The following is a 26036-nucleotide window of genomic DNA, read 5'->3' as shown; positions in this document are numbered from 1 at the left end:
TATTTTGTTCTGGAAGGCATTTGGGAATGAACAGAACGGAAAGAGGACAACTCACGTGTCCATTTATTCGATTTCTACAGCCAAGCAAAAAAGAGACGGTTTGCCAAATCTTTGCTTTGCTGACTCACTGGGGGAAAAAAAACCCCTTCAATTTCAAGCTTGTTTTGTGTCACATACAGGAATTAGGAACAATGCAAATGGGATTCTAGATTCTAGCATGTGACTGAAGGGAAACAGAAATGAGTAACAGGGTGATAAACTCAGTCATGTGCTTACTGAGATCCAGGATCAGATATTCTTCCACTCCATTGTCTAACCACCCACCTCGCATTTAAAGAAAAGAACAATGGGCCTTCTTTATAAAGTTGCCATGGAATCTTCATATTAATCACCCATGTTAAAATAGTAATTTACGCTTATTTTAAGCTCAAGCATGGTCTAATACAGTGTTTCCCAACCTTAGCAACTTGAAGATATTTTATTTGGACTTCAACTCCCAGAATTCCCCAGCCAGCATTCGCTGGCTGGGGAATTCTGGGAGTTGAAGTCCAAATATCTTCAAGTTGCCAAGGTTGGGAAACACTGGTCTAATACATGCAAAGTGTTTTCTAACTCTGGCTGCAGAAGGCAATGGACAGTATCTGCTCCAGAAGAATGAAATATTGTACAGTGGTACCTCTACTTAAGAACTTAATTTGTTCCATGACCAGGTTCTTAATTAGAAAAGTTTTTAAGTAGAAGCAATTTTTCCCATAGGAATCAATGTAAAAGCAAATAATGCGTGCAAACCCATTAAGAAAGGAATAAAAGCTTGGAATTTTGGTGGGAGGAGGAAGAAGAAGAAGAGGAGGAGGACAGTCGCTGCCGAAGGAAGAAGGTGAGGTTAGGGGAATAAAAAAAAATCCAAAACTTTAAGGCTTAAAAAAGAAAGAGAGAGACTCTGAGGTGGCACCCAGAGAAAGGAAAATGCTCCATTCGTTCTGGGCTGCCAAAGCCTCCTTAAGCGCCACCGAAAGGCTCCTCTGGCAGCCCAGAAAAGCCCGAGATGGCTGGGATTAAAGGGGGAATTGGCAGGAAACTGGCTGGGCCTTTGTGCCGCTCTCAAATTTCCTGGAAAATTTTTCCAGGCTCCGGTTCTTAAGTAGAAAATGCACGAATCCCAGCAACCGATAAGGTCCCACAGAGTTGGCCTTCCCCGGGTCCTGTCGACTAAACAATATCGTTTGGCGGGCCCCAGGGGAAGACCTTCTCTGTGGCGGCCCCGGCCCTCTGGAACCAACTCCCCCCGGAGATTAGAATTGCCCCCACCTTCCCTGTCTTTTGTAAACTACTCAAGACTCATTTATACCGCCAGGCATGGGGGAGTTGAGATATTCCTTCCCCCTAGGCCATTACCAGTTATGCATGGTATGTCTGTGTGTATGTTTTATTTTATAATAAGGGTTTTTAGTTGTTTTATTATTGGATTGTCACATGCTGTTTTTATCATTATTGTTAGCCGCTCCGAGTCTACGGAGAGGGGCGACATACAAATCCAATAAATTATTATTATTAAGTAGAGGCAAAAAAATCTTGAACACCTGGTTCTTATCTAGAAAAGTTCTTAAGTAGAGGTGTTCTTAGGTAGAGGTACCACTGTATTTAGTTTTTCATTTAGTCCGTCAGGGAGCAAACTAACTTTTCTACTAAACTAAATACGGCATCCCTCCAAGGCAACTAACTGCAAAGGATAAATAACGAAGAAACTAATTAAGATAAAATTAAGATAAAATCATTAAAAATAAATAAATCAGTTTTGCATATGTAAGCATTTTGGCTCCTCTGGGCATGCAATGAGTTTCTTTCCCATCAAGCCAGGAGGCTGTTTTTAATTTTAATTCCAGAATTTCTGCTCTGCCTGGAAAAAAAAATCCTCATCAAGACTCTATTCAAATTATAATCTCCAAGAATCTCATAAGTGTATGAGCCTACATTTAGTGCAATGCAGGTAGTCCTCAATTTACAACCACAATTGAGCCCATGTGGTTAAGTGAGTCATTAAATGAATTTTGCCCCATTTTATGACCTTCTTGATCACAGTTGCTAAGTGAATCATTGCAGCAGTTAGTAACCCGGTTGTTAAGTGGATCTGGCTTCTCCGTTGACTTGTTGGAAAGGAAATCACGGCACTTTGAGACACAGCAACGGTCGTAAGTATGAACCAGCTGTCCTGCATCTGAATTTTGGTCACATGATCCTGGGGATGTTTCAAACTTTGGAACTGTGAAAAATTGCCATAAAAGTCACTTTTTTCAGTGCTGTTGTAACTTTGAACAGTCATTAAATTAACTGTTGTAAGTCGAGGACTATCTATAGTTGCTAAAACAGAATTTACGTAGTCCTGAGGAATCAATTCCAACTTGAGGGCACGAATCAGAGTAACAATCAACAACCGCTGGGTGAGATCATCCAAGGGCATGGGGTGAGGTATCATCAATACGCCAATGATACCCAGCTATACATCTCCACCCCATGTCCAGTAAACGAAGCAGTGGAAGTGATGTGCTGGTGCCTGGAGGCTGTTGGGGCCTGGGTGGGTGTCAACAAACTCAAACTCAACCCAGACAAGACGGAGTGGCTGTGGGTCTTGCCTCCCAAGAAGGACAATTCCATCTGTCTGTCCATTACCCTAGGGGGGGGGAACTATTGACCCCCTCAGAGAGGGCCGCAACTTTGGCGTCCTCCTCGATCCACAGCTGACATTGGAACATCATCTTTCAGCTGTGGTGAGGGGGGCGTTTGCCCAGGTTCGCCTGGTGCACCAGTTGCGGCCCTATTTGGACAGGGAGTCACTGCTCACAGTCACTCATGCCCTCATCACCTCGAGGTTCGATTACTGTAACGCTCTCTACATGGGGCTACCTTTGAAAAGTGTTCGGAAACTTCAGATCGTGCAGAATGTGGCCGCGAGAGCCATTGTGGGGCTTCCTAGATTTGCCCTCGTTTCTGCAAAACTCCGCGGCCTGCACTGGATGCTGATCGGTTTCCGGTCACAATTCAAAGTGTTGGTAATGACCTTTAGAGCCCTACATGGCATTGGGCCAGAATACATCCGGAACTGCCTTCTACCTCACGAATCTCAGCGGCCGATAAGGTCCCACAGAGTTGGCCTTCTCCGGGTCCCGTCGACCAAACAATGTCGTTTGGCGGGCCCCAGGGGAAGAGCCTTCTCGGTGGTGGCCCCGGCCCTCTGGAATCAACTCTCCCCAGAGATTAGAACGGCCCCCACCCTCCTGTCTTTCGCAAATGACTCAAGACCCACCTTTGTCGCCAGGCATGGGGGAGTTAAGATATTCCTTCCCCTAGGCCATTACAAGTTATGCATGGTATGTTTGTGTGTATGTTTGGTTTTTATAATAAGGGATTTTAGTTGTTTTATTAAATTGGATTGTTACATGCTGTTTTTACCATTGTTGTTAGCCCCCCCCCCGAGTCTGCGGAGAGGGGCGGCATACAAATCCAATAAATAACAATAAATAAATATTAATAATAATAATCAGAGGTGAAAAAAGGCAGATGGGCGAAGGTATAGAACAGGGGTGCCAAATTTGCAGCCCATGGGCCCAATGGGTCACGCATTGGCCAACCCACTCCCATTTTAATACAGGAAGAAAAGTTGTGATATGTTACATGTCAACGTGACACCATGAGTTGAAAACCCCTGGTGTAGAATCTTAATCTCTTATTTAGATGACACTTCCAAATTAACAACTGCTTTAAATTATTTCGGATGTATATGCACTGGTTTTATTCCAATGCACTATGTTAGATACTGTGTTGTTAAGTACTTTGCACTAATGTTGACATTTGCATTTCTTAGGTTCTGGAGCATGTTTTATGGCACTGGTCTGCAGTTGTTGTGTTGATTCTTCAGTTGCTACGAACCACACCCTGTATTGCAGTAATTTTGGGGGATTTTCAATTCTGCAAAGCAAAGGAAATGGAATATACCATTTCTAAAATGTGCAAGGCTGGAGCTACTCTACCAAAACACCTGGACCGCAGGCTCACATTTGACTCAAGCCAGCCTTGTTCCAAACAAAGCATTATTCATTAATGGGAGCTACCATCATAATCTCTGAAACATCTCTGCTCGCCCCAGTAGTTCTAGCAGGGACATCATGCTCCGGTCGGAATCAGGCATTGTAATTTACGGCCCTTACCCTGTGGAGCTCCATCTCTCCAGAGATCTGGATGGCTTCCACCTTGTGTTAACCTATTTTGTAAGGCACTCAAAACCTGGCTAGTCCTTCCAAACCATATGAAGTTTTTATTGAAAAGCCCAGAACCTTCTGTCAGCAATCTCAGATGTTTATTATTTGGTTTGTTCTAACAGTTGGCTTTAATAATTAATAATAATAATAATAATAATAATAATAATAATAATAATAATAATTTATTGGATTTGTATGCCGCCCCTCTCCGTAGACTCGGGGCGGCTAACAACAATGATAAAAATAGCATGTGACAATCCAATAATAAAACAACTAAAAACCCTTATTATAAAACCAAACATACACACAGACATACCATGCATAACTTGTAATGGCGTAAGGGGAAGGAATATCTCAACTCCCCCATGCCTGGCGGTACAAATGAGTCTTGATTAGTTTATGAAAGACAGGGAGGGTGGGGGCAATTCTAATCTCCGGGGGGAGTTGGTTCCAGAGGGCCGGGGCCGCCACAGAGAAGGCTCTTCCCCTGGGGCCCGCCAAACCACATTGTTCAGTTGACGGGACCCGGAGAAGGCCAACTCTTTGGGACCTTATCGGTTGCTGGGATTCGTGCGGTAGCAGGCAGTTCCGGAGGTAATTGTGTAGATCACCTAGTCACTGCTGTGAGAGGGTCAGCCATCTTAAATAATTGAAATAAATAATTGAAGGAAAAGGGGGGACATGATCGAAACATTTAAATATGTTAAAGGGTTAAATAAGGTTCAGGAGGGAAGTCTTTTTAATAGGAAAGTGTACACAAGAATAAGGGGGCACAATCTGAGGTAGTTGGGGGAAAGATCAGAAGCATATATCCATCCTAAGATAAAATGCAGGAAATAGTATAAGGGTAGACTAGATGGCCCATGAGGTCTTTTTCTGCCATCAATCTTCTATCTTTCTATGTGTCTATCAGAAGCAACATGAGAAAATATTATTTGACTGAAAGAGTAGTAGATGCTTGGAACAAACTTCCAGCAGATGTGGTTGGTAAATCCACAGTAACTGAATTTAAACATGCCTGGGATAAACATATATCCACCCTAAGATAAAATACAGGAAATAGTATAAGGGCAGACTAGATGGATCAGGAGGTCTTTTTCTGCTGTCAATCTTCTATATTTCTATGTTTCTATCAGGGTGTCCAGGGGAAAAACATTTTGAAATTCCCTAATATTTCCCTGACATTTCCCTGTAACTTGCGATCTAGTTAAGGCACAGTCGTAGATGACATCATATCAAACGGCTAAGCCATGGAAAAATATTGGTAGCAGAGGCAGCAGGTTGTTGCCACAGTTATGCTAATTTTTCCTTGACTCTGCCAGGCAACGCGCGATCCATTTTTTAAAACATGATTTTCCCCTGATTTTTAAACATTTTAATAGTTTGGGTTTGTCTCCCGGATTTATTCTGTGCTTTTTTTCACAAATTCCCTGATAATTCCCTGTTTTCCAGGTTTGCATAAAGTAGAGCAGTGTTTCCCAACTTTGGCAACTTGAAGACATCTGGACTTCAACTACCAGAATTCCCCAGCCAGCGTTCGCTGGCTGGGGAATTCTGGGAGTTGAAGTCCAAATATCTTCAAGTTGTCAAGGTTGGGAAACACTGAAGTAGAGGACAGGAACCTAAATGCTCAACAGTCCGGAAGAAAACTAAGCTGTTTTTAATCTCTACATTTGGAGAGAGCTCTGGTCTTAGAGATAAAGAAGAGAACGTTCAGAACATCCATGAATGTAGATACATGACCTGCAAGCACATGGGCAAATGTAAGATAACAGCAACAACCGGTTTTTGTCTGCTGGTGCCGTCCCCTAGCAAGTCACAATCAAGGATAGACTATGCCTGAACAAGGAGATTGCACTTACTGTATTCTTTGGAGTATAAGACTGCCCCCCAAAAAGAGGGTGGAAATATTGGTGCATCTTACACACCAAATACAACCATTTTTTGGCCTCCCAAAGCCTCATCCCGTGTCCCACTTTTGCGAAAATGGACCTGTTTTTTTGCAAAAATTGAGTGCGCAAAGGGTTTGGGAGGCCTGCAGAGCGCTCCTGGGGAGAAGGTAAAAACACTGTTTTTGAGGGGGGGAAATTGGGCAAAAAGCAGACCATTTTTTGCCAAAACAGGGGCGTTTTTGCCTTCCCTTAGCCCCTATGAGCACTCTACAGGCCTCCTATGTGCATCCCATTTTTGAAAAAAAAGGGGGGTGAAAAATGGCGTGGTTTTTTTTTTTACCCAACACAGATGCATTTTTGCCTTCCTCCAGGAGCACTCTGCAGGCTTCCTAAACCCTCCGTGTGCATGCCCTGTTTTTCATTAAAAAGGGTGAAAAAGGTGAGTGTTTTTCTGAAAAACAAGGTGGCCTGCCGAGTGCTCCTGGAGGCCAGGGAGGACAAAAGCATTTTTTTTCTTATTTACCTCTTGGAAATCTTGGTTTGTCTTATACACCGGTGCGTCTTATAGTCTGAAAAATACGGTAGCTGGCATTAGAAGATTGCAAGATAACAGGGTTGGATAAGACCTTGGAGGTCTTCTAGTCCAATTCTTTACTCAAGTAGGAGATCCTGTATTGTATCTTAGATCTGATTTTGCCTGGTATGCTTTTTTAAAGTCATTTTAGTCAATTTATTTAATAATATTATTTATTAGATTTGTGTGCCGCCCTTCTCCAAAGACTCGGGGCGGCTCACAAGACACAATATAAAACAATGCGTATAAACAAATCCAATTAATTAAAAACTACAAGCTAAAAACCCAATATATTAAAATCAGTCAGCCAATTCAATCACAAACATACATCACAATTAGTAGTCAGGGGGGATCTAGATCTAATTGCTCCATGCCTGGCAACATAAGCGAGTCTTGTGGAAGGCGAGGAGGGTGGGGACAGTGCGAATCTCTGGAGAGGGTTGATTCCAGAGGGTCGGGGCCGCCACAGAGAAGGCTCTTCCCCTAAGTCTCGCCAGATGACATTGTCTGGTCGACAGGACCTGGAGAAGGCCAACTCTGTGGGACCTGACTGACCGCTGGGAATGATAACACAACATGACAGTGAAATGAATCGTGTCATGGGGAAAGCAGCATTTTGCTCTTAATAATAAGTATGGTGATCTATTAAAGACCGATAGATGTACTCTCCAAATGGAGCCTCCGTGGTAGGGAGCAGTACACTGTCCAGGAAGCCAAGCAACTGGAGTGTCTTGACCATCTGCATGCCCAGAGTTAAAGCCCAGCACTCTGATATACCCCTAACTCTACTCATAAGCCTGAGTTCCCAACTGTAATCAAATAAAACATTCCTATTTAGAATTAACAATTACAAGAAAAACAGGCTAGGGATGAACAGTGAGAAAGGCTGCAAACCTTGCTTGTGCTTAAGCCGCATCCAACTGGTCTCCTTATGTCATGATGTTGAAATACATGAATCTCTAGCAACCCTAGTATGTCCATCTCCCATTTATCTGGAGAAGGTTTAGATCACTATCAAACGGGTGTTACTCAACCTCGCCGCAATTTGAAGACATGTGGATTTCAACTCCCAGAATTCTCCAGCCACCATCTTCAAATTGCCAAAAAAACAGGACAGGGTGGATAAACTTTGACGTCCTACTCATCCGTTTCAAACCGGTTAGCCCAGAGGGTCCTCAAACTTGGCAAAACTTTTAAGACTCGTGGAAGAACCTGATCTTGGCAGAGCTACATCACCGATCCTAGGTTTCTCCCCTCATTCCTGTTTAATCCGCTTCCTCTTGCACAACAAAACAAGACACACTGCACACCCAGACAACTAGACACAAAAACAGTTTTTTCCCAGAACATGATCACTCTGCTAAACAAACAATTCCCTCAACACTGTCAAACTATTTACTAAGTCTGCACCACTATTACTACTAGTTCTTTCTCATCATTCCTATCACCAATTTCCTCCCACTTATGACTGTATGACTGTAACTTGTTGCTTGTAGCCTTAAGATTTTTATTAATATTGTTTCCTGATTACTTATGACAATTATTAAGTGTGATGATTCTTGATGAATGTACATTCTCTTTTATGTACACTGAGAGCATCTGCACTAAAGACAAATTCCTTGTGTGTTCAATCACACTTGGCCAATAAAGAATTATATTCTATTTCCAAACAGTTTACTCCAAACTTAGTGCCAACTTTAAAAAAAAATCCCGGTCCTCGCTTCCCGCTTGCGCCTAACTTTGGGCAAAGTTAGCGTTATTTATTTTAGTTTTTTTAGTGTTGTTGTAGAGTGCGACTTACCGGCCAGGTGCCAGGATTTTCTCCGCCCGTAGCGCCCACACCCGCCGGCTTGGTCCGCCTCGTAGCCCACCAGAGGCGTGCAGATGCCGTCGGCCACCTGCCCCGCCAGCAGCAGCGCCCCCGCATGCCGGGTGCTATAGCCCAGCACCGAATGAAAGTAAACCAGCAAGTAGGTGAACCACATGGAGGCGCACAAATCGTTCAGGAAATGTCCCACCGAGTAACTCAGCCGGTCGCGAAGGGACAGCGGCGGCGGGGCGTCCATCCTTGCCGGGGAGGCGAGGAGCGAAGACGCGGCTCACAGAGCCGGCGGGGCCTGGAGCCCGACGGCCCCAGCTGTGCGTAAAAGCGCACCGGCAGGACGCATCAGCTGGAGCGCGGGAGAGGGTGAGAGAAAGCGCCCAGGTCCCGGCCGGGCGGGAAAAACGACGCAGCTCCTGAGGGGAAAAGCCCAGCCATGCGACCGCACAGCCGCTTTTATCGCTCCGGGGAAGCCCCCCCGGTTGGCGGCGGCCGGCGACGAAACCGCTTAGGCTACACCGCGGCGTCCCCAATTGGCTCCGCCCTGGGGCTGATAGGCGCGTCTTCTCCAACGGCCTGGCGGATGGAGCCAATGGAGAGGCCGCGCAGCGGATAATCCGCGCCTCAAAGGAGGGCTCGTTGTTTAGTCAGGAGCCGGCTTTCGTCTCCTTCGCTCCGCCTTTCGGGCTTTATTTATTTATTTGTCTAGTTACGCATTTGTAATATATACTGCTCAAAAAAAATAAAGGGAACACTTAAACAACACAATATAACTCCAAATAAATCAAACTTCTTTGAAATCAAACTGTCCACTGAGGAAGCAACACTGATTGACAGTCAATTGCACATGCTGTTGTGCACATTTCACTTTGTACAGAACAACGTATTCAGTGAGAATGTTCCATTCATTCAGATCTAGGATGTGATATTTGGGTGTTCCCTTTATGTTTTTGAGCAGTGTAAATACAGTAGGTATAACATTTATATACATGATGGGTAAGAGGGAACGTTATTGGACAGGGACAGTAGGCATGCTGGTGTGCTTATGTACCCTCCTTATTGACCTCTTAGGTGAGGTCAACAGTGGACAGTCTAAGGCAGTAGTTCTCAACCTGGGGGTCGGGATCCCTTTGAGGGTCGAATGACGGTTTCAAAGGGGTTGCCTAAGACCAATGGAAAAGACAAATTTCCCATGGTGTTAGGAACTAAAGCTTCTATTCTGGCACCTTGGGACACCTTTTACAATCCGACCAATCAGGTGTTTACAGTGGGCGTGTCCCTCTGACCTTCCTGCCAATCAGCTTAAAATTCTGTTGGGAGAATTGGTGCTAGACGTATGGTTGGGGGTCACCACAACATGAGGAACTGCATTAAGGGGTCGCGACTTTAGAAAGGTTGAAAGGGTAACATTTTGGAGGTTTGGTGACCAGGCCACAGAGTCCAGTAGTGAGTTCCAGGACTTAACCACTCTTGCTAAAGTCATATTTTCTACAGTCAAGTTTGGGGTGGTTCACTTTGTATCTGTTTTATTTATTTATTTATTGTCTGTCTGTCTGTCTGTCTGTCTGTCTGTCTGTCTATCTATCTATCATCTATCTATCTATCTACCTATCTATCATCTATCTATCTATCATCTATCTATCTATCTATCATCTATCTATCTATCTATCTATCTATCTATCTATCTATCTATCTATCTATCTATCTATCTATCTATTTGTGGGACCACATCCTGCCGCATGAGTCCCAGCGACTGGTGAGGTCCAACACAGCCAGCCTTCTCCAAGTCCCGTCAACTACTCAACTAGACAATGTTGCTTGCCGAGGCCTAGGGGAAGAGCCTTCTCTGTGGGGGCTCCGGTCCTCTGGAATCAGCTCTCTCCAGAGATCCGTAGTGCCCCCACTCTCCTCGCCTCCCCCAAGATTCTCAAGACTCATTTATGTCACTAGGCCGGGGGCCATTAGACCCTAGCCCCTGGCCAAACGAATATAATATATGTTTGCTGTGTAAGTGGTAGTGGCTGACCTTAATATTATTGGGGATTTAGATTAGCTGTTTTTAAATTAATTGGATTGTGATGATGCATTATTTTTATATGTTGTAAGCCGCCCCGAGTCCTCGGAGACAGGCAGCATAGAAGTCCAATTAATAAAATAAATAAACACCTGATTTCTACTCCGCCCTTTTCTGCAGACTCAGGGCAGTTTACAACAGAAATAAACACAAGATATAAAAGTAGAACATGTAAGAAATCTAACATTTAAAAAAATAGTCTAAAATCAGAGTGCATAAAGCAATCATCCACATTCGTTCTATCAAATTACACATATCATCAGCCGGAGCTAGATATTGGCACTCAACGGCCCCAGGCCTGCCAGCAAATATGAATCTTTAGAGCCTTCAGAGCCAGGATCGTGGGCGTGGTACAAATCTCTGGAAGGAGTTGATTTCAAAGGGCCGGAGCTGCCACAGAGAAGGCTCCCCCCAGGCCCCGCCATACAGCATTGCCTGGCTGATGGGGCCTGGAGAAGGCCGACTCCGTGGGACCTAACCGGCCGCTGGGATAAATGAGGCAGAAGATGGTCCCGTCAGTAATCTGGTCCTAAGCCATGTAGGGCTTTATCTGTTGCGTGCTCGTGTATTGTTGTGGTTGAAGCTGAAGTAGTTGTTGACAGTTGTAGCAGATAATTTTATGAGCTGTGCTTAGGTCGTACCAAAGGCAATGTAGTTTTAAGCTTTCTAAGCCCAGAATATCAAGTCTGGTTGCATGAAGTATTCTGCTCCATACGCACTGGAGCTGAGACAGGGCAAAGTCTCTCATGCCCTCCAGTATGGCACACATTCCATAGGTTAGCCATCACGGACCTATAGAGTCCTCACTTGCCTCCCATGCAAATGGACTTGCTGTGAAAGACACACATAAGAACCAGGTGTTCAGGATATTTTTTGCCTCTTCTCAAGAACCATTTTCCACTTACAAACCCAAGCCTCCGAAAGTGTAACTGGAAAAGGCAGTGAGAAGCCTCCGTGGGCCTCTCTAGGAATCTCCTGGGAGGAAACAGGGCCGGAAAAGGCAGAGAGAAGCCTCTGTGGGGCCTCTCTAGGAATCTCCTTGGAGGAAACAGGCTGGAAAAGGCGGGGAGAAGCCTCTGTGAGGCCTCTCTAGGAATCTCCTGGACAGAAACAGGCCGGAAAAGGCGGGGAGAAGCCTCTATGGGGCCTCTCTAGGAATCTCCTGGACAGAAACAGGCCGGAAAAGGCAGGGAGAAGCCTCCGTGAGGCCTCTCTAGGAATCTCCTTGGAGGAAACAGGGCCGGAAAAGACGGGGAGAAGCCTCTATGGGGCCTCTCTAGTAATCTCCTGGGAGAAAACAGGGCCTCCACCCTCCCTGTGGTTTCCCCAATTGCACGCATTATTTGCTTTTACATTGATTCCTATGGGAAAAATTGCTTCTTCTTACAAACTTTACTATTTAAGAACCTTTTGTCACGGAACAAATTAAGTTTGTAAGTAGAGGTACCACTGTACTATTGATAGGTTCGCCATCACTGAACTAGGCAGACCATCATCTACCATTCTGAACATCATTAGAAATGCTTCTTTTGCTATCGGTTGCAACAAAAACACCCCTCGAAATATTGGAATCTAACTCAGATATCCATAACAGACTCTGTGCAGCTTACTGAAGCTTACTGCGCCACTTTACATTCAGCGAAATCTAACACAGCATCATACAGATCTAATTCCCAGTGTGGAAACGCATGACGCCCTGGAAGTCAATGCTTCAGCGTCAGTGAATTTTTTCCACAACGCTTTCATGCTTTTAACTTGGCTTGTAACCTTAGCCTTTGCGCATGTTTGCTTGGGTAGAGGGGAATTTAAAAGTATCTTGTCCCAAAGTGTGTCTTCAGTGTCTCCCATCAGCAGGGATATGATAATATACGAGAAGGTAGTCCATTAAAAAAAAACATTTCAAGTTTCTAGTCCTTAGGAACTTGCTGAAAATATGTTGCATCCAGTTCAGTATGAACATGTACACTTGGCTTGCACAATGTCTTCCCAATGCTAAAAGATGCAGATTGCAGCAAAGAGAGCAGAAAACTTTTGGCTGCTCTTTTTTTCACTTCAGTGGAGACATGATAGCAGTGTTACATATAGAAAACATAGAAACATAGAAGACTGATGGCAGAAAAAGACCTCATGGTCCATCTAGTCTGCCCTTATACTATTTTCTGTATTTTATCTTAGGATGGACATATGTTTATCCCAGGCATGTTTAAATTCAGTTACTGTGGATTTATCTACCAAGTCTGCTGGAAGTTTGTTCCAAGGATCTACTACTCTTTCAGTAAAATAATATTTTCTCATGTTGCTTTTGATCTTTCCCCCAACTAACTTCAGATTGTGTCCCCTTGTTCTTGGGTTCACTTTCCTATTAAAAACACTTCCCTCCTGGACCTTATTTAACCCTTTAACATATTTAAATGTTTCGATCATGTCCCTCCTTTTCCTTCTGTCCTCCAGACTCTACAGATTGAGTTCATTAAGTCTTTCCTGATACGTTTTATGCTTAAGACCTTCCACCATTCTTGTAGCCCGTCTTTGGACCCATTCAATTTTGTCAATATCTTTTTTGTAGGTGAGGTCTCCATAACTGAACACAGTATTCCAAATGTGGTCTCACCAGCGCTCTATATAGCGGGATCATAATCTCCCTCTTTCTGCTTGTTATACCTCTAGCTATGCAGCCAAGCATCCTACTTGCTTTCCCTACCGCCTGACTGCACTGTTCACCCATTTTGAGACTGTCAGAAATCACTACCCCTAAATCCTTCTCTTCTGAAGTTTTTGCTAACACAGAACTGCCAATACAATACTCAGGTTGAGGATTCCTTTTCCCCAAGTGCATTATTTTACATTTGGAAACATTAAACTGCAGTTTCCATTGCTTTGACTTGCATATTTCCAGCAGAATGTTAAAAATACTTGTTGGCATGGATGTCAAGATAAAGGAGTGTTTATGCATATGCTTTGGGAATGCCTGGTAGTGCAGAACCTTTGGCAAAAAGTGCAAGAGGATATTAAGAGGCTATTAAATACAGGATGGATAATTACAAAGGAAACGGCAGTACAGGTATTAGTTAAAAGCAATGCGATGAGAGAATTTAGAGAAATAAAACAAGCAGCGATAGAAAGCACTCAGGTGGTAATAGTCTTGGGTTGGAAGGATGCGACAAAATGGACAATGCAAAATTGGTACCGGTACATGGTGGATCATTTTCAATTTGAGATTATGGATAAAAGGATGAATTTGGTTAATGAAACTGATTTGCCACAACTGATGGGACGATGGGACAAGATGATATATGGTTAGTAGAATTCGAGACCAAGGAATAAATTGGAATCACTTTATAATATGTAAATAGAGACATTGCTCTTGAGTTAAAATGATATACATAAGAAACCCCCCCAATTTGGTGATGGAGTATGAATGTTTGTCTGGTGGTGGACACTGATCACTGAGCACTTGTTCTATGTTGTGTGTGAGTTTTATATTCTATTTCTTAAAATTAATTTTAAAAATTAATTTTAAAAAAGATTCCTGAGAGGTCAGTAAAGGGTGTGCATAAGTGCACCAGAGTGCCTTCCGTCCCCTGTCCTAATATTTCTCTTTCAGTAGTATCATGTATATAAATATTATTATATCTTTGTATACCACCAATACGTATGTGACATTAATAATAATAATAATAATAATAATAATGAATTCAATTCAATTTCAATAATAATAATAATAATAATAATAATAATAATAATAATTTCCACCTGAAGGCCGGACAAGGAATAATGGATGGAAACTGAACAAGAAGACATTCAACCAAATAAGGAGAAATTTTCTGACACCGGGAACAATCAACCAATGGAACAAAAGTTGTTTTCATAAGTTATGGGAGCTTCATTACTGGAAGCTTTCAAGAAGAGATTGGACTGCCACTTGTCAGAAAAGGTGTTAGGGTCTCCTTGGGTGGGGATGGGGGTTGGACTAAATGATCTACAAGGTCTTTTAATCTGTTAATGTCCAGATTTTTGCAGCTTATTCTGTATTAAATAACCTTCATGCATTACAAATAACACAGTAAACTGAAATGTGAATTTACTGTATTTATGTGAACTTAATTACAGTATGTTGTGTGAATATATTCGGTGGTGATGTGTTCTACAAAGCAACTGAATTTTATTTAATACATCATGGCTGATCCTACTGCCATGGGCATCGAAGGAAGGAAGGAAGGAAGGAAGGAAGGAAGGAAGGAAGGAAGGAAGGAAGGAAGGAAGGAAGGGTAAAATTTACCCACATGGTTTCTGGTTTCTGCCAGATGCAGGTTGTCTTACAACCATAACTGAGAGAGCCTCGGTGGTGCAATGGTTAGAGTGCTGCAAGCTACTTCTGCTGATTACCGGCTGCTAGCAGTTTAGCAGATCGAATCTCAGTAGGCTCAAGGTTGACTCAGCCTTCCATCCTTCCAAGGTCAGTAAAATGAGGACACAGATTGTTGGGGGCTGTATTTTTACTCTCTGTAAATTGCTTAGAGGGGGCTATAAAGTATGCACTGCTCAAAAAAATAAAGGGAATGCACAAACAACACAATATAATTCCAAGTAAATCAAACTTCTGTAAAATCGAACTGTCCATTTAGGAAACAACACTAATTGACAATCAATTTCACATGCTGTTGTGCACATTCCACTTTGTACAGAACAAAGTATTCAATGAGAATATTTCATTCATTCAGATCTAGGAGGTGTTCTTTGAGTGTTCCCTTTATTTTTTTGAGCAGTGTATATAAATCTAAATGCTTTTGCTATTGCTGTTGAGTCCAGAGAACATTAAGACCATAAGCCATGCCAGTCATTAAGCCATCACGTAATAGACCTAATTTTAAAAACATATCTTTTGATGGCCATTAATGCAGTTGTCTGGAATGGGAGTTTATTGCTGGAAACCAGACGTAAATACTTGTTTCTGGCCAAAAAAAAGTTATAAATTGTCATCCCATGACCTTGGGATCTTCTTCATTGAAGCACAAGTGTGTATTTCAGGTGTTTGTGACACCTCAGCAAAACGGTTGCTTCCGCATCCTTTTGGACGTGGGCAGATAGGCAGGTTTTTGTTATTTCGCAAGCTCAATCTGGAACATTTCTCAATACGGGTGTCTTTTACTATAAGGCAGTGTTTCCCAACCTTGGCAGCTTGAAGATATCTGGACTTCAACTCCCAGAATTCCCCAGCCAGCATTTGCTGGCTGGGGAATTCTGGGAGTTGAAGTCCAGATATCTTCAAGTTGCCAAGGTTGGGAAACACTGCTATAAGGAACTATCCGTAACTTTCAAAAAATATCAATAAGACTGTTTAACCCCCTCCCACAAAAAATAATAATAATGAATAATGCAAAAGCTGAGCAACCTAGAAGAAACAAATACTTTGAATTATGTAATAAATAAAATCTAGATTTTACAATGGGTGGGTGGGGGGGCAATATAGCCTGCACGATAAATCATTGAAATATATATGAAATTAATTTGTTAATGAAAAAAGCATGTGCTAATTTATATACCCTACGAAAATAGACTAACAATCCTGGATCTAGAAAGCTTAGAACTACGGTGCCTAAAACACGATTTAAGTATTGCCCACAAGATCATATGCTGCAATGTCCTACCGGTCAATGACTACTTCAGCTTCAACTGCAACAACACAAGAGCACGCAACAGATTCAAACTTAATATTAACCGCTCCAAACTTGACTGTAAAAAATATGACTTTAACAATCGAGCTGTCGAAGCGTGGAACTCATTACTGGACTCAATTGTGTCAACCCCTAACCCCCAACATTTCTCCCTTAGACTCTCCACGATTGACCTCTCCAGGTTTCTAAGAGGTCAGTAAGGGGCGTACATAAGTGCACTAGTGTGCCTTTCGTCCCCTGTCCAATTGTCTTTCCTTTATCTCATATATCATATATATTTTCTTCCTTTCATATATCTTCTCCTCTATTTTTACATATTATCTTTATATATATTACTTCATGTCTATTGTGTATTGTGTATTGGACAAATGAATGAATAAATAAAATAAATAAATAAATAATATAATGCTAATATCTGTATATACTACTACTATTAGTTTAATTTTCTTTGATTTTCTTCCGTACTTACTATTGTGTTTTCTTTTTCAAAAGTGGAAAATTAATAAAAATATTTAAAAAGAAAAGGAAAGAAACAAATAGAAGTAGATCACTGCAAGGACGGCTTCTGCAGAAGACAGTTTAATAAATTCATTGATGCCTTCATTCTTTCTTATGGCAATGTAAATTTACATGGCTTGTTCTTATCTTAGGCCTGGATGCTAAACACTCAAGCCATGAATGGAGGACAAAGTAGTGGCAGCTCAGAAAACATGTACAGAAACCAGAAATAAAGGAAATCACAAATCATTTTTTACATTATTGCCAACAGAACAACATGGACATATTACGGGTAGTCCTTGACTTATTACCACAAATGAGCATCAAACTGATGTTGCTATATGAAACATTTATTAAGTGAGTTTTGTCTCGTTTTACAGCTTTTCTTGCTGCAGTTGTTAAGTGAATCACTGGTAAGTAACATGGTTGTTACCGTATTTTTCGGAATATAAGACACACCTTTTCCCTCCCTAAAAGAGGCTGAAAATTTGGGTGTGTCTTATACTCTGAATGTAGGTTTTTTCAAAGCTTTTTTTTCAGTCCAACTAGGTGCTAACAATCTTCCCAGTTTGCAGGCTCTTTCACTGTTACTCTCTCCGAATAAGGTTTTTTAAAACTTGGGGATAAAAAAATGTGCTGAATCTGACCAGACTAAGAATGCTAATCAGATGAATACCTGGTAGGCAGATTCCCCCACCCCCTATTTTCCTCCCCCAAAACTAAGCGTCTTATATTCCGGTGTGTTTTATATGGACACTGGGCAACGGCTCCTGTGCTTGGAGAAATGGCTCTGTGTGCCACTTCTGGCATGTGTGCCATAGCTCCACCATCACGGTCCTACATCTTGGCTTCCGAACTCCCCTCTTCTGGATCCATTGCTGTGTTTTCGTAGACATTGGGCCTAACGCTGTAGGGAGAAGACAGAAAAACAAAACACTTGGATGGTTCACTTAGCAGACTTACGGTGAACTGCAAAAAGGGGTGTGTGAAAAGCAGCAGAATAGTTAGAATACAATTATTATTATTAGTATTATTATTAGTAGTAGTATTATTATTTATTGGATTTGTATGCCGCTCCTCTCCGTAGTCTCGGGGTGGCTAACAACAGTGGTAAAAACAACATGCGACAATCCAATAGTAAAACAGCTAAAAACCCTTATTTTAAAACCAATCATATGTACAAACATACCATACATAAATTGTAGAAGCCTAGGGGGAAAGAATATCTCAGTTCCCCCATGCCTGACGGCAGAAGTGGGTTTTAAGGAGCTTACGAAAGGCAAGAAGGGTAGGGGATATTCTAATCTCTGGGGAGAGTTGGTTCCAGAGGGCTGGGGCCACCACAGAGAAGGCTCTTTCCCTGGGCCCCGCCAAACAACATTGTTTAGTTGACGGGACCCAGAGAAGGCCCACTCTGTGGGACCTAACTGGTCACTGGGTTTCGTGCGGCAGAAGGTGGTCCCTGAGATAATCTGATCCAGTGCCATGAATCCTGGGTTTAGAAAGCTTAGAACGACGTCGCCTTAAACACGACCTAAGCATAGCCCATAAAATCATCTGCTGCAATGTCCTTCCTGTCAACGGCTACTTCAGCTTCAACCACAACAGCACACGAGCACACAACAGATACAAACTCAAAGTAAACTGTTCCTGCTGGTCAGGCTTCAACAACTTGCTAAATCAAAATACCTATGAGACCGCCTTCTGCCGCACAAATCCCAGTGGCCGATTAGGTCCCACAGAGTCGGCCTCCTCCGGATGCCGTCGACTAAACAATGTCATCTGGCAGGACCTAGGGGAAGAGCCTTCTCTGTGGCGGCCTCGGTCCTCTGTAATCAACTTACAGCTCTACATGGGGCTACCTTTGAAAAGTGTTCGGAAACTTCAGATCGTGCAGAATGCAGCTGCGAGAGCAATCATGGGCTTTTCCAAATATGCCCATGTTACACCAACACTCCGCAGTCTGCATTGGTTGCCGATCAGTTTCCGGTCACAATTCAAAGTGTTGGTTATTACCTATAAAGCCCTTCATGGCACCGGACCAGATTATCTCCGGGACCGCCTTCTGCTGCACGAATCCCAGCGACCAGTTACGTCCCACAGAGTGGGTCTTCTCCGGGTCCCGTCAACTAAACAATGCCGCTTGGCGGGACCCAGGGGAAGAGCCTTCTCTGTGGCGGCCCTGACCCTCTGGAACCAGCTCCCCCCTGAGATTAGAACTGCTCCCACCCTCCTTGCCTTCCGCAAACTCCTTAAAACCCACCTCTGCCGTCAGGCATGGGGGAACTGAAATATCTTAAATAAACTTTCCCTTGAGATTCGAACTGCCCCCACCCTCCTCGCCTTCCGCAAAATGTTGAAGACACATCTCTGCCGCCAAGGTTGGGGGTTTAATCCCCCCCTTTTTTTGACCTCTGTATCATGATTAGTTGGACTGAATGTGTATGACTGTGTAGTTGATGATTGCTATGACAATGTATTTTTAAATTAGTTTTTAAACTTTTTAATATTGGATTTACATTTGTACTGTATTATTGCTCTGTTGTGAGCTATGTTGTGAGCCGCCCTGAGTCCTTGGAGAGGGGCGGCATACAAATCTAATTTTTTTAAAAAGTGGTTGGTTTGATTTTGGTGTAGTGTGCTGCATAAATTTAGCCATTGAACTAGTCTTCTCGTATAAACCTGGATTTTTTATCAAAAATATGATGACGACACTCAAATGGCATGGGACTCTGAGCAATAGCATCTAGCTCCGGCCCAGAGGTATTCATACTTTTATTAAGGGGACTTTATACTGTTTTTATATTATTTTATAGATTGTACACCGCCCAGAGTCCAAAAGGAATTGAGCGGCTCACAAATCTAACAAATTAAATAAAATAAATTAAATGGGGATGGGGGGGAGAGAGTTTTTCTTTGCCCAGTCCGGTCTGACTCTAGGGGCAGTGTTCATTTCTATATTTTTAGCCAAGGGAGCCATCCTTGTCCGAAAATATTTCCATGGTCGTATGGCCAGCAGGACTACCTTAAACAGGACCTAAGCATAGCCCATAAAATCGTCTGCTACAATGTCCTTCCTGTCAATGACTACTTCAGCTTCAACCACAACAACACACGAGCACGCAACAGATACAGAAACTTAAAGTAAACTGCTCTAAACTCGACTGCAGGAAATATGACTTTAGTAACTGAGTAGTTGATGCATGGAACTCACTACGAGACTCTGTAGTGTCATCTCCTAGCCCCCAAAACTTAACCCTTAAGACTATCCACTGTTGACCTCTCCCAATTCCTAAGAGGTCAGTAAGGGGCGTGCATAAGTGCACCAGCGTGCCTTCTGTCCCCTGTCCTAATGTTTCTTTTTTACTGGCATCATGTATATAAATATTATTATATCTTTGTATACCACCAATATGTACTTGACAAAACAAACAAATAAATAAAACAATTAAAATAAAATACCTAGCCATGAATTGCCCACAAGGGACAGACCTTGAGACCAAAACAGAGATGCTGGTTTTGTTACTTATTTATTTTGAGTTTGCCCCCCCCCCTCCTGATTGCAAGGTGACTTTGCTTATAATATAAGAATAACACTAATACATAGAAATACAGTAAGGCGTGTGTGTGTGTGTCACACTCGTGCCCCATGGGCCGAATACTTCACGCACTGGCCACGCCCAGCTCCAGTTTAGCGAAGGGAAAAAAGTTGCAATACATCACATGACCACAATGTGTCATCACAAGTTTGACACCCCTGTATTGGTTCTGTGGGTGTGGCTTGTTTGATGGGCATGGCATGGAGGTCAGTTGGGTGTGGCTTGATGGGTATGGCTTGGTCATGTGACCGGGTGGATGTAGCCAATTTGTAAAATGTCACTCACTCCCTTTTTCTCTTCTTTCTTTCTTTCTTTCTTTCTTTCTTTCTTTCTTTCTTTCTCTTTCTTTCTCTCCCTTTCCTTCCTTCCTTCCTTCCTTCCGTCTGTCCGTAAGGGTATTAACTATATACAGTGTTCCCTCGATTTTCGCGGGGGAAGCATTCCGGAACCGGCCGCGAAAGTCGAATTTCCGCGAAGTAGAGATGCGGAAGTAAATACACTATTTTTGGCTATGAACAGTATCCCAAGCCTTCCCTTAACACTTTAAACCCCTAAACTGCAATTTCTCATTCCCTTAGCAACCATTTAGATTATTACTCACCATGTTTATTTATTAAAGTTTATTACAAAAAATATTTATTAAAGGCGGACGAGAGTTTGGCGAAAACCATGGTATAGGGGGAAAAACTGCAAAGTATTTTTTTAATTAATATTTTTGAAAAACCGTGGTATAGCCGTTTCGCAAAGTTCGAACCCGCGAAAATCACTGTTTACTGCTCCACAGTGCTTTATAGCCTTCTTTAAGCAGCTTACAGAGTCAGCATAGCACCCCCAACAATCTGGGTCATCATTTTACTGAAGATGAAGGATGAGTCAACCTTGAGCCATTGAGAATCGAACTGCCAAACCGTTGACAATCGGCAGTCAGCAGAAGTAGCCTGCAATACTGCAGTCTAACCACTACGCCACCAAAATATATGAAACATATGACAGACATATCTAAACTGTAACCCACCCATCTTCAAGCTGCCAAGTTTGAGAAAAACTGATGTAGATGTTGAAGAGGGAAGAGAGCGTCAAACCCTGGGGCCCATTTTGATGAAAACATCCAGAGCCGTACAGATAGACAGTCCTCGACTTGTGACCACAATTGGAATCAGAACTTCCATTTCCAAATAAGGCAGTTGTTAAGTGAGTCATGCCTAATTTTATGGGGGGGGGGGGGGTTGGTCACAGTTAAGCGAATCACCCCAGTTGCTAAGCGAATCACATAGGTGTTAAGCAAATCCAGCTTCCCGCATTGACTTCGCTTGTTAGAAGCCAGCTGAGTAGGTCGCAATTGGCAAATTGCATGATTCCTGAATGTTACCACTGTTGTAAATCCATCTGTGTTGCCATGCGCCAACATTTTAATCACGTGACAATAAGGGACACTGCAACCATTGTAAGTGGGAGGACTTGTCATAAGTCACTTTTTTCAGTGCCGTTGTAACTTTGATCACTACATAAATGTTTGTGGGCAGTGTTGGGCTGCAGCATGGACACTCCAGTCCGCCATCCCGGTGGGGAAAATGGAGATGCACATGCATCTCTGCGCCCCAGACATGTGCATGTGTGCGCTCCATGAGATTTTGCTTCTACGCATGAGCAGGAAGCAAAATCATGCGCGAGGACATTCACGCTTGCGAGATTTCACAGGATTTTTGGAGGTTTTTTGCTTCTGTGCATGCGTGGAAGCAAAGAAATAGCTGAAAATCAGTGAAATTTCATGCGCATGAGCATCCTCACGTGAGATTTTGCTTCCTATGCATGCGCAGAAGTGGAATCTCGTATTGGTGCGCATGTGTGCGAATGCCAGATGCACCCGTGCCGGTCACCAGTACTGCACCAGTAGTGCCAGCGATGGGGAACCCTTCACTAGTTGTAGGTAAAGGATTACCTGTGCAGGGCAGGCCCATGATTGGGTGGGAGGTAAATGAATAACCATGTTGACTAGCTCCATTACTAGATACCCAAGTCATAAAATGCCTTTTAAAAATCTATTGGAGCAACAATATTTACCTGTGTATGGCCTCTAGGTTCTCCATCTCGTTCTGGTCATCCTTTCTGCAAAAGGGAGCAATATTAATGAAGAATTAGGAAGGGAATAGAGGGTGAAAAAAGCAGGGCAGAACCCCCACCCCTCAAAATGAAAGACCCTCATTGCTCCACTCCTTAAACACACAGAGTGAGACACCATCACACTAATGAGATAGAAACCGGGTGACCTTCATTCGCACAATGCTCTCAATGCGATTAGCTATAACTTTGAAATCTGTTGTGTAAATTCAACCTCTTTGATTAGTTTTGATTAGCTTGTCAATGTGGGCAAATCTAAAAAAATTGGGTTTTGTAACGGAGAATGGCGATTATGTGTAAACGATTGTGTTTTATTTTTCCCAAGTGGAGCAGATCAGGAATCCAATCTTAATGCGCTTGTGATGTTTGTGTTTGTCAGATGAAACAGGTCAGGCTTCATTCATTCATTCATTCATTCATTCATTCATTCATTCATTCATTCATTCATTTATTAGATTTGTATGCCACCCCTCTCCGAAGACTCATACACCGGGAGAGGGAGGACCAAGAAGAGAACTAATCTTGTAGTCCAGAAACAGGCTTTATTTTAAACTCGAGCTCTCTGGCACCAAGGTGGGAAATCTAAGCCACAACTCTGGCTGTGACGCTGCAATAAAAGTCTTATTTCCCTTTGCGTGCCTCTCATGCAACATATGTGTTAGTACAGGGTACATGGTTGTTAGGGATTGCCATTGTAAACTGCATATTGTACACTTGTACCAAACTTGTGCTTAAAGAGTTAATGTGCACTTAAAGAGTTAACTTGTACTTGAAGAGTTAATATTCAAGGCTGTTTCGTCACTTCCTCATTGAAGCTATAAAAGTTTATTATTCTGCTCAGTCACTTCCTTTACTTTTGTCTGAGAAGGGGGAGTTGTGTTTAAGCTTCGTGCTTGTATAAGCTTCGTGCTTATTATCTATATTGTATTTTGCTTTGAGCTTCTATCTTGTGATTGCTCAGTGCTTATTATTCTGTATTTGCTTCGTGCTTATTCTGGATTGTTTATATTTTGTTTATATGTAAATAATACTTCTTTAACTAAGTCTGTGTCTTGGTTTTATCACACATCCACGCTCTGTTAAAATTCTCTGCTCGGTGTTGTCAAAGGTTTCATAGCCTAGCTAACCGAGACAAGCCAACAACATGTAAACAAGAGGTGGAATACAATTCAGTAGTGGGTTACTACAGGTGCAGTAGGGGACTGTGCATCAGTAGGTACGAATCCCAGCAACCAGTTAGGTCCCACAGAGTGGGTCTTCTCCGGGTCCCGTCAACTAAACAATGCCATTTGGCGGGACTTAGGGGAAGAGCCTTTTCTGTGGCGGCCCCAGCCCTCTAGAACCAACTCCCCCCAGAGATTAGAATTGCCCCCACCCTCCTTGCCTTTCGTAAGCTACTTAAAACCCACCTCTGCCGTCAGACATGGGGGAACTGAGATACTCTTTCCCTCTAGGCCTTTACAATTTTATGCATGGTATGTCTGTATGTATGTTTGGTTTTTATATTAATGGGTTTTTAATCGTTTTTATTATTGGATTACTTTGTATACTGTTTTTATTATTGTTGTTAGCCGCCCCGAGTCTCCGGAGAGTGGCGGCATACAAATCCAATAAATCAAATCAAATCAGTAGCAGCCGCCAGGTTGCACAATTTGCGTGACTGCTCTGGTGGCGGTCCTTTGGGTGCCACCATCTTTTTTCTTCAATTTTTCGTATTTGTTCCTTTGTGAGCATGCGCAGAAGCAAACCCCGCCCCCAAAATCTCTCTCACATGTGCGTCCCCTTGCGAGATTTCAGCACGTTTTTGCTTCCTGCGCATAAATAAAAACACGCTGGGATGCGCATGCATAGTATGCACACATGCAAGACAATTGAAGCTGTACGCGCAGTGCACTGGTAGCAGTGGTAATAGCAATCCGCCCCTGGTACAATTGTATTGTGGTATCTCCTGTCTTAGTTTTTTGGATACCCACCCCCTCCATGGGTGCATGGTGGATGGACTCAACTCAGTTGCAGCACCGATAGGCACAGCATTAGAAGTTCTGAAGGACCTGGTTGGGGGACAGATCTTTCTAGAGAAGATTTATCAATGTGTTTGCTAAGAGTGGGTGCTAATTTCTTTTTTTTTAATTAATTAAAAATAAACTTTATTTGTAACACACAAAACAAACAACAAAACACACCAAAAAACCCCACATTAAAATAAAAATTGGACAATTTGTGATGTGCCTGTAATACAATTCTAATAGTGCTTATTTTCTTTTACACTGATTGTATTTATATAATATGCATCAAATCTTGGCAAAGATCTTATTCTGGTACAGTAATACCTGTAGATACGAGCTGCTCCACATGCGAGTATTCCAAGATACAAGCCACGACGGGAGCGAAATTTCTTTTCGAAACCTGAGCTCAAATTCAGGATACGAGCCGAGTTTCCACTAGGTGGCGAAAGAATCCTTGCTTCTGATTATCTCGGAGGGGAAGCCATTTGTTCCAGATACGAGTTGTTCAACATACGAGCTCCATTCTGGAACGAATTAAACTCGTATCTAGAGGTACTACTGTATATCTTTTTCTTTGTTTTTCTTTTATGACCGATCCTCTGACATTTACTCATAACCAGTGGGCGTTAATTTCAAGGCACGTAACCAGTCAAATAAATGGTTGTTCCAGTGCTGTGTTAAATGGGACCTTAAAACCTAAAGCAAGAGATCGAGAAGAGACATACTTTTTGGAGAAAAATATCCGATTGATGAGACTTGTCACGAACATCAGAAGCAAGAAGACCGTAACAGCGGTTAATCCTATCAGCCAGGGTTGCAAAGCCACTGAGCCATTGGTTGTTTCTTTCACAAGTCCTGCCAGAGTCGATACAATAAAGATTTGAATTACCCTTACAGTCTGATTACTCCTTCACACTCACTTTTGTGGGATTTATTTATTTATTGATTGATTTGATTTGATTTGTATGCCGCCCCTCTCCGAAGACTCGGGGCGGCTAACAACAATAAAGAAGACAATCTAACAAATCTAATATTAAAAATAATCTAAAAAAACCCAATTTAAAAGACCAATCATACAAACAAGCATACCATGTATAAATTCTATAAGCCTAGGGGGAAGGGAAAAAATTTCAATTCCCCCATGCCTGACGACAGAGGTGGGTTTTAAGGAGCTTGCAAAAGGCAAGGAGGGTGGGAGGAACTCTGATATCTGGGGGGAGCTGGTTCCAGAGGGTCGGGGCCGCCACAGAGAAGGCTCTTCCCCTGGGTCCCGCCAAACAACATTGTTTAGTCGATGGGACCTGGAGAAGTTCAACTCTGTGGGACCTAACCGGTCGCTGGGATTCGTGCGGCAGAAGGCAGTCCCGGAGATATTCTGGTCCGATGCCATGAAGGGCTTTATAGGTCATAACCAACACTTTGAATTGTGACCGGAAATTGATCGGCAACCAATGCAGACTGCGGAGTATTGGAGTAACATGGGCATGCCTTTAATTGAGGGCTCCCAAATTCAGCCAGCAAAGAT

General features: G+C 42.8%; 1 protein-coding gene and 1 long non-coding RNA gene across 3 annotated transcripts in view; both read right to left on the bottom strand.

The window, feature by feature from the left end:
- Positions 1–9210, bottom strand: part of MFSD12 (major facilitator superfamily domain containing 12) — a 60243-nt gene extending 51033 nt beyond the window's left edge. The window contains exon 1 of one of the 2 annotated variants that reach the window (XM_070747137.1): positions 8521–9210. In XM_070747137.1, the coding sequence (XP_070603238.1) occupies positions 8521–8785 (265 nt within the window). In that variant the 5' untranslated portion in view covers positions 8786–9210. The remainder of the gene's footprint in view (positions 1–8520) is intronic. The other variant, XM_070747146.1, reaches the window with a different exon arrangement.
- An 8401-nt stretch (positions 9211–17611) lies between these two features.
- LOC139164731 (uncharacterized) lies at positions 17612–25315 on the bottom strand. Its single transcript, XR_011558689.1, has 3 exons — positions 25237–25315; positions 22449–22493; positions 17612–17695 (listed from the first exon to the last, which is right to left on the bottom strand). It is a non-coding gene; the product is annotated as an uncharacterized lncRNA (long non-coding RNA).
- Between the last annotated feature and the right edge of the window lie 721 nt (positions 25316–26036).

Source organism: Erythrolamprus reginae, chromosome 1 (assembly GCF_031021105.1).
Source record: "Erythrolamprus reginae isolate rEryReg1 chromosome 1, rEryReg1.hap1, whole genome shotgun sequence".
Classification (NCBI taxonomy): domain Eukaryota; kingdom Metazoa; phylum Chordata; class Lepidosauria; order Squamata; family Dipsadidae; genus Erythrolamprus; species Erythrolamprus reginae.
This window is presented reverse-complemented; position numbering and strand designations above follow the sequence as displayed.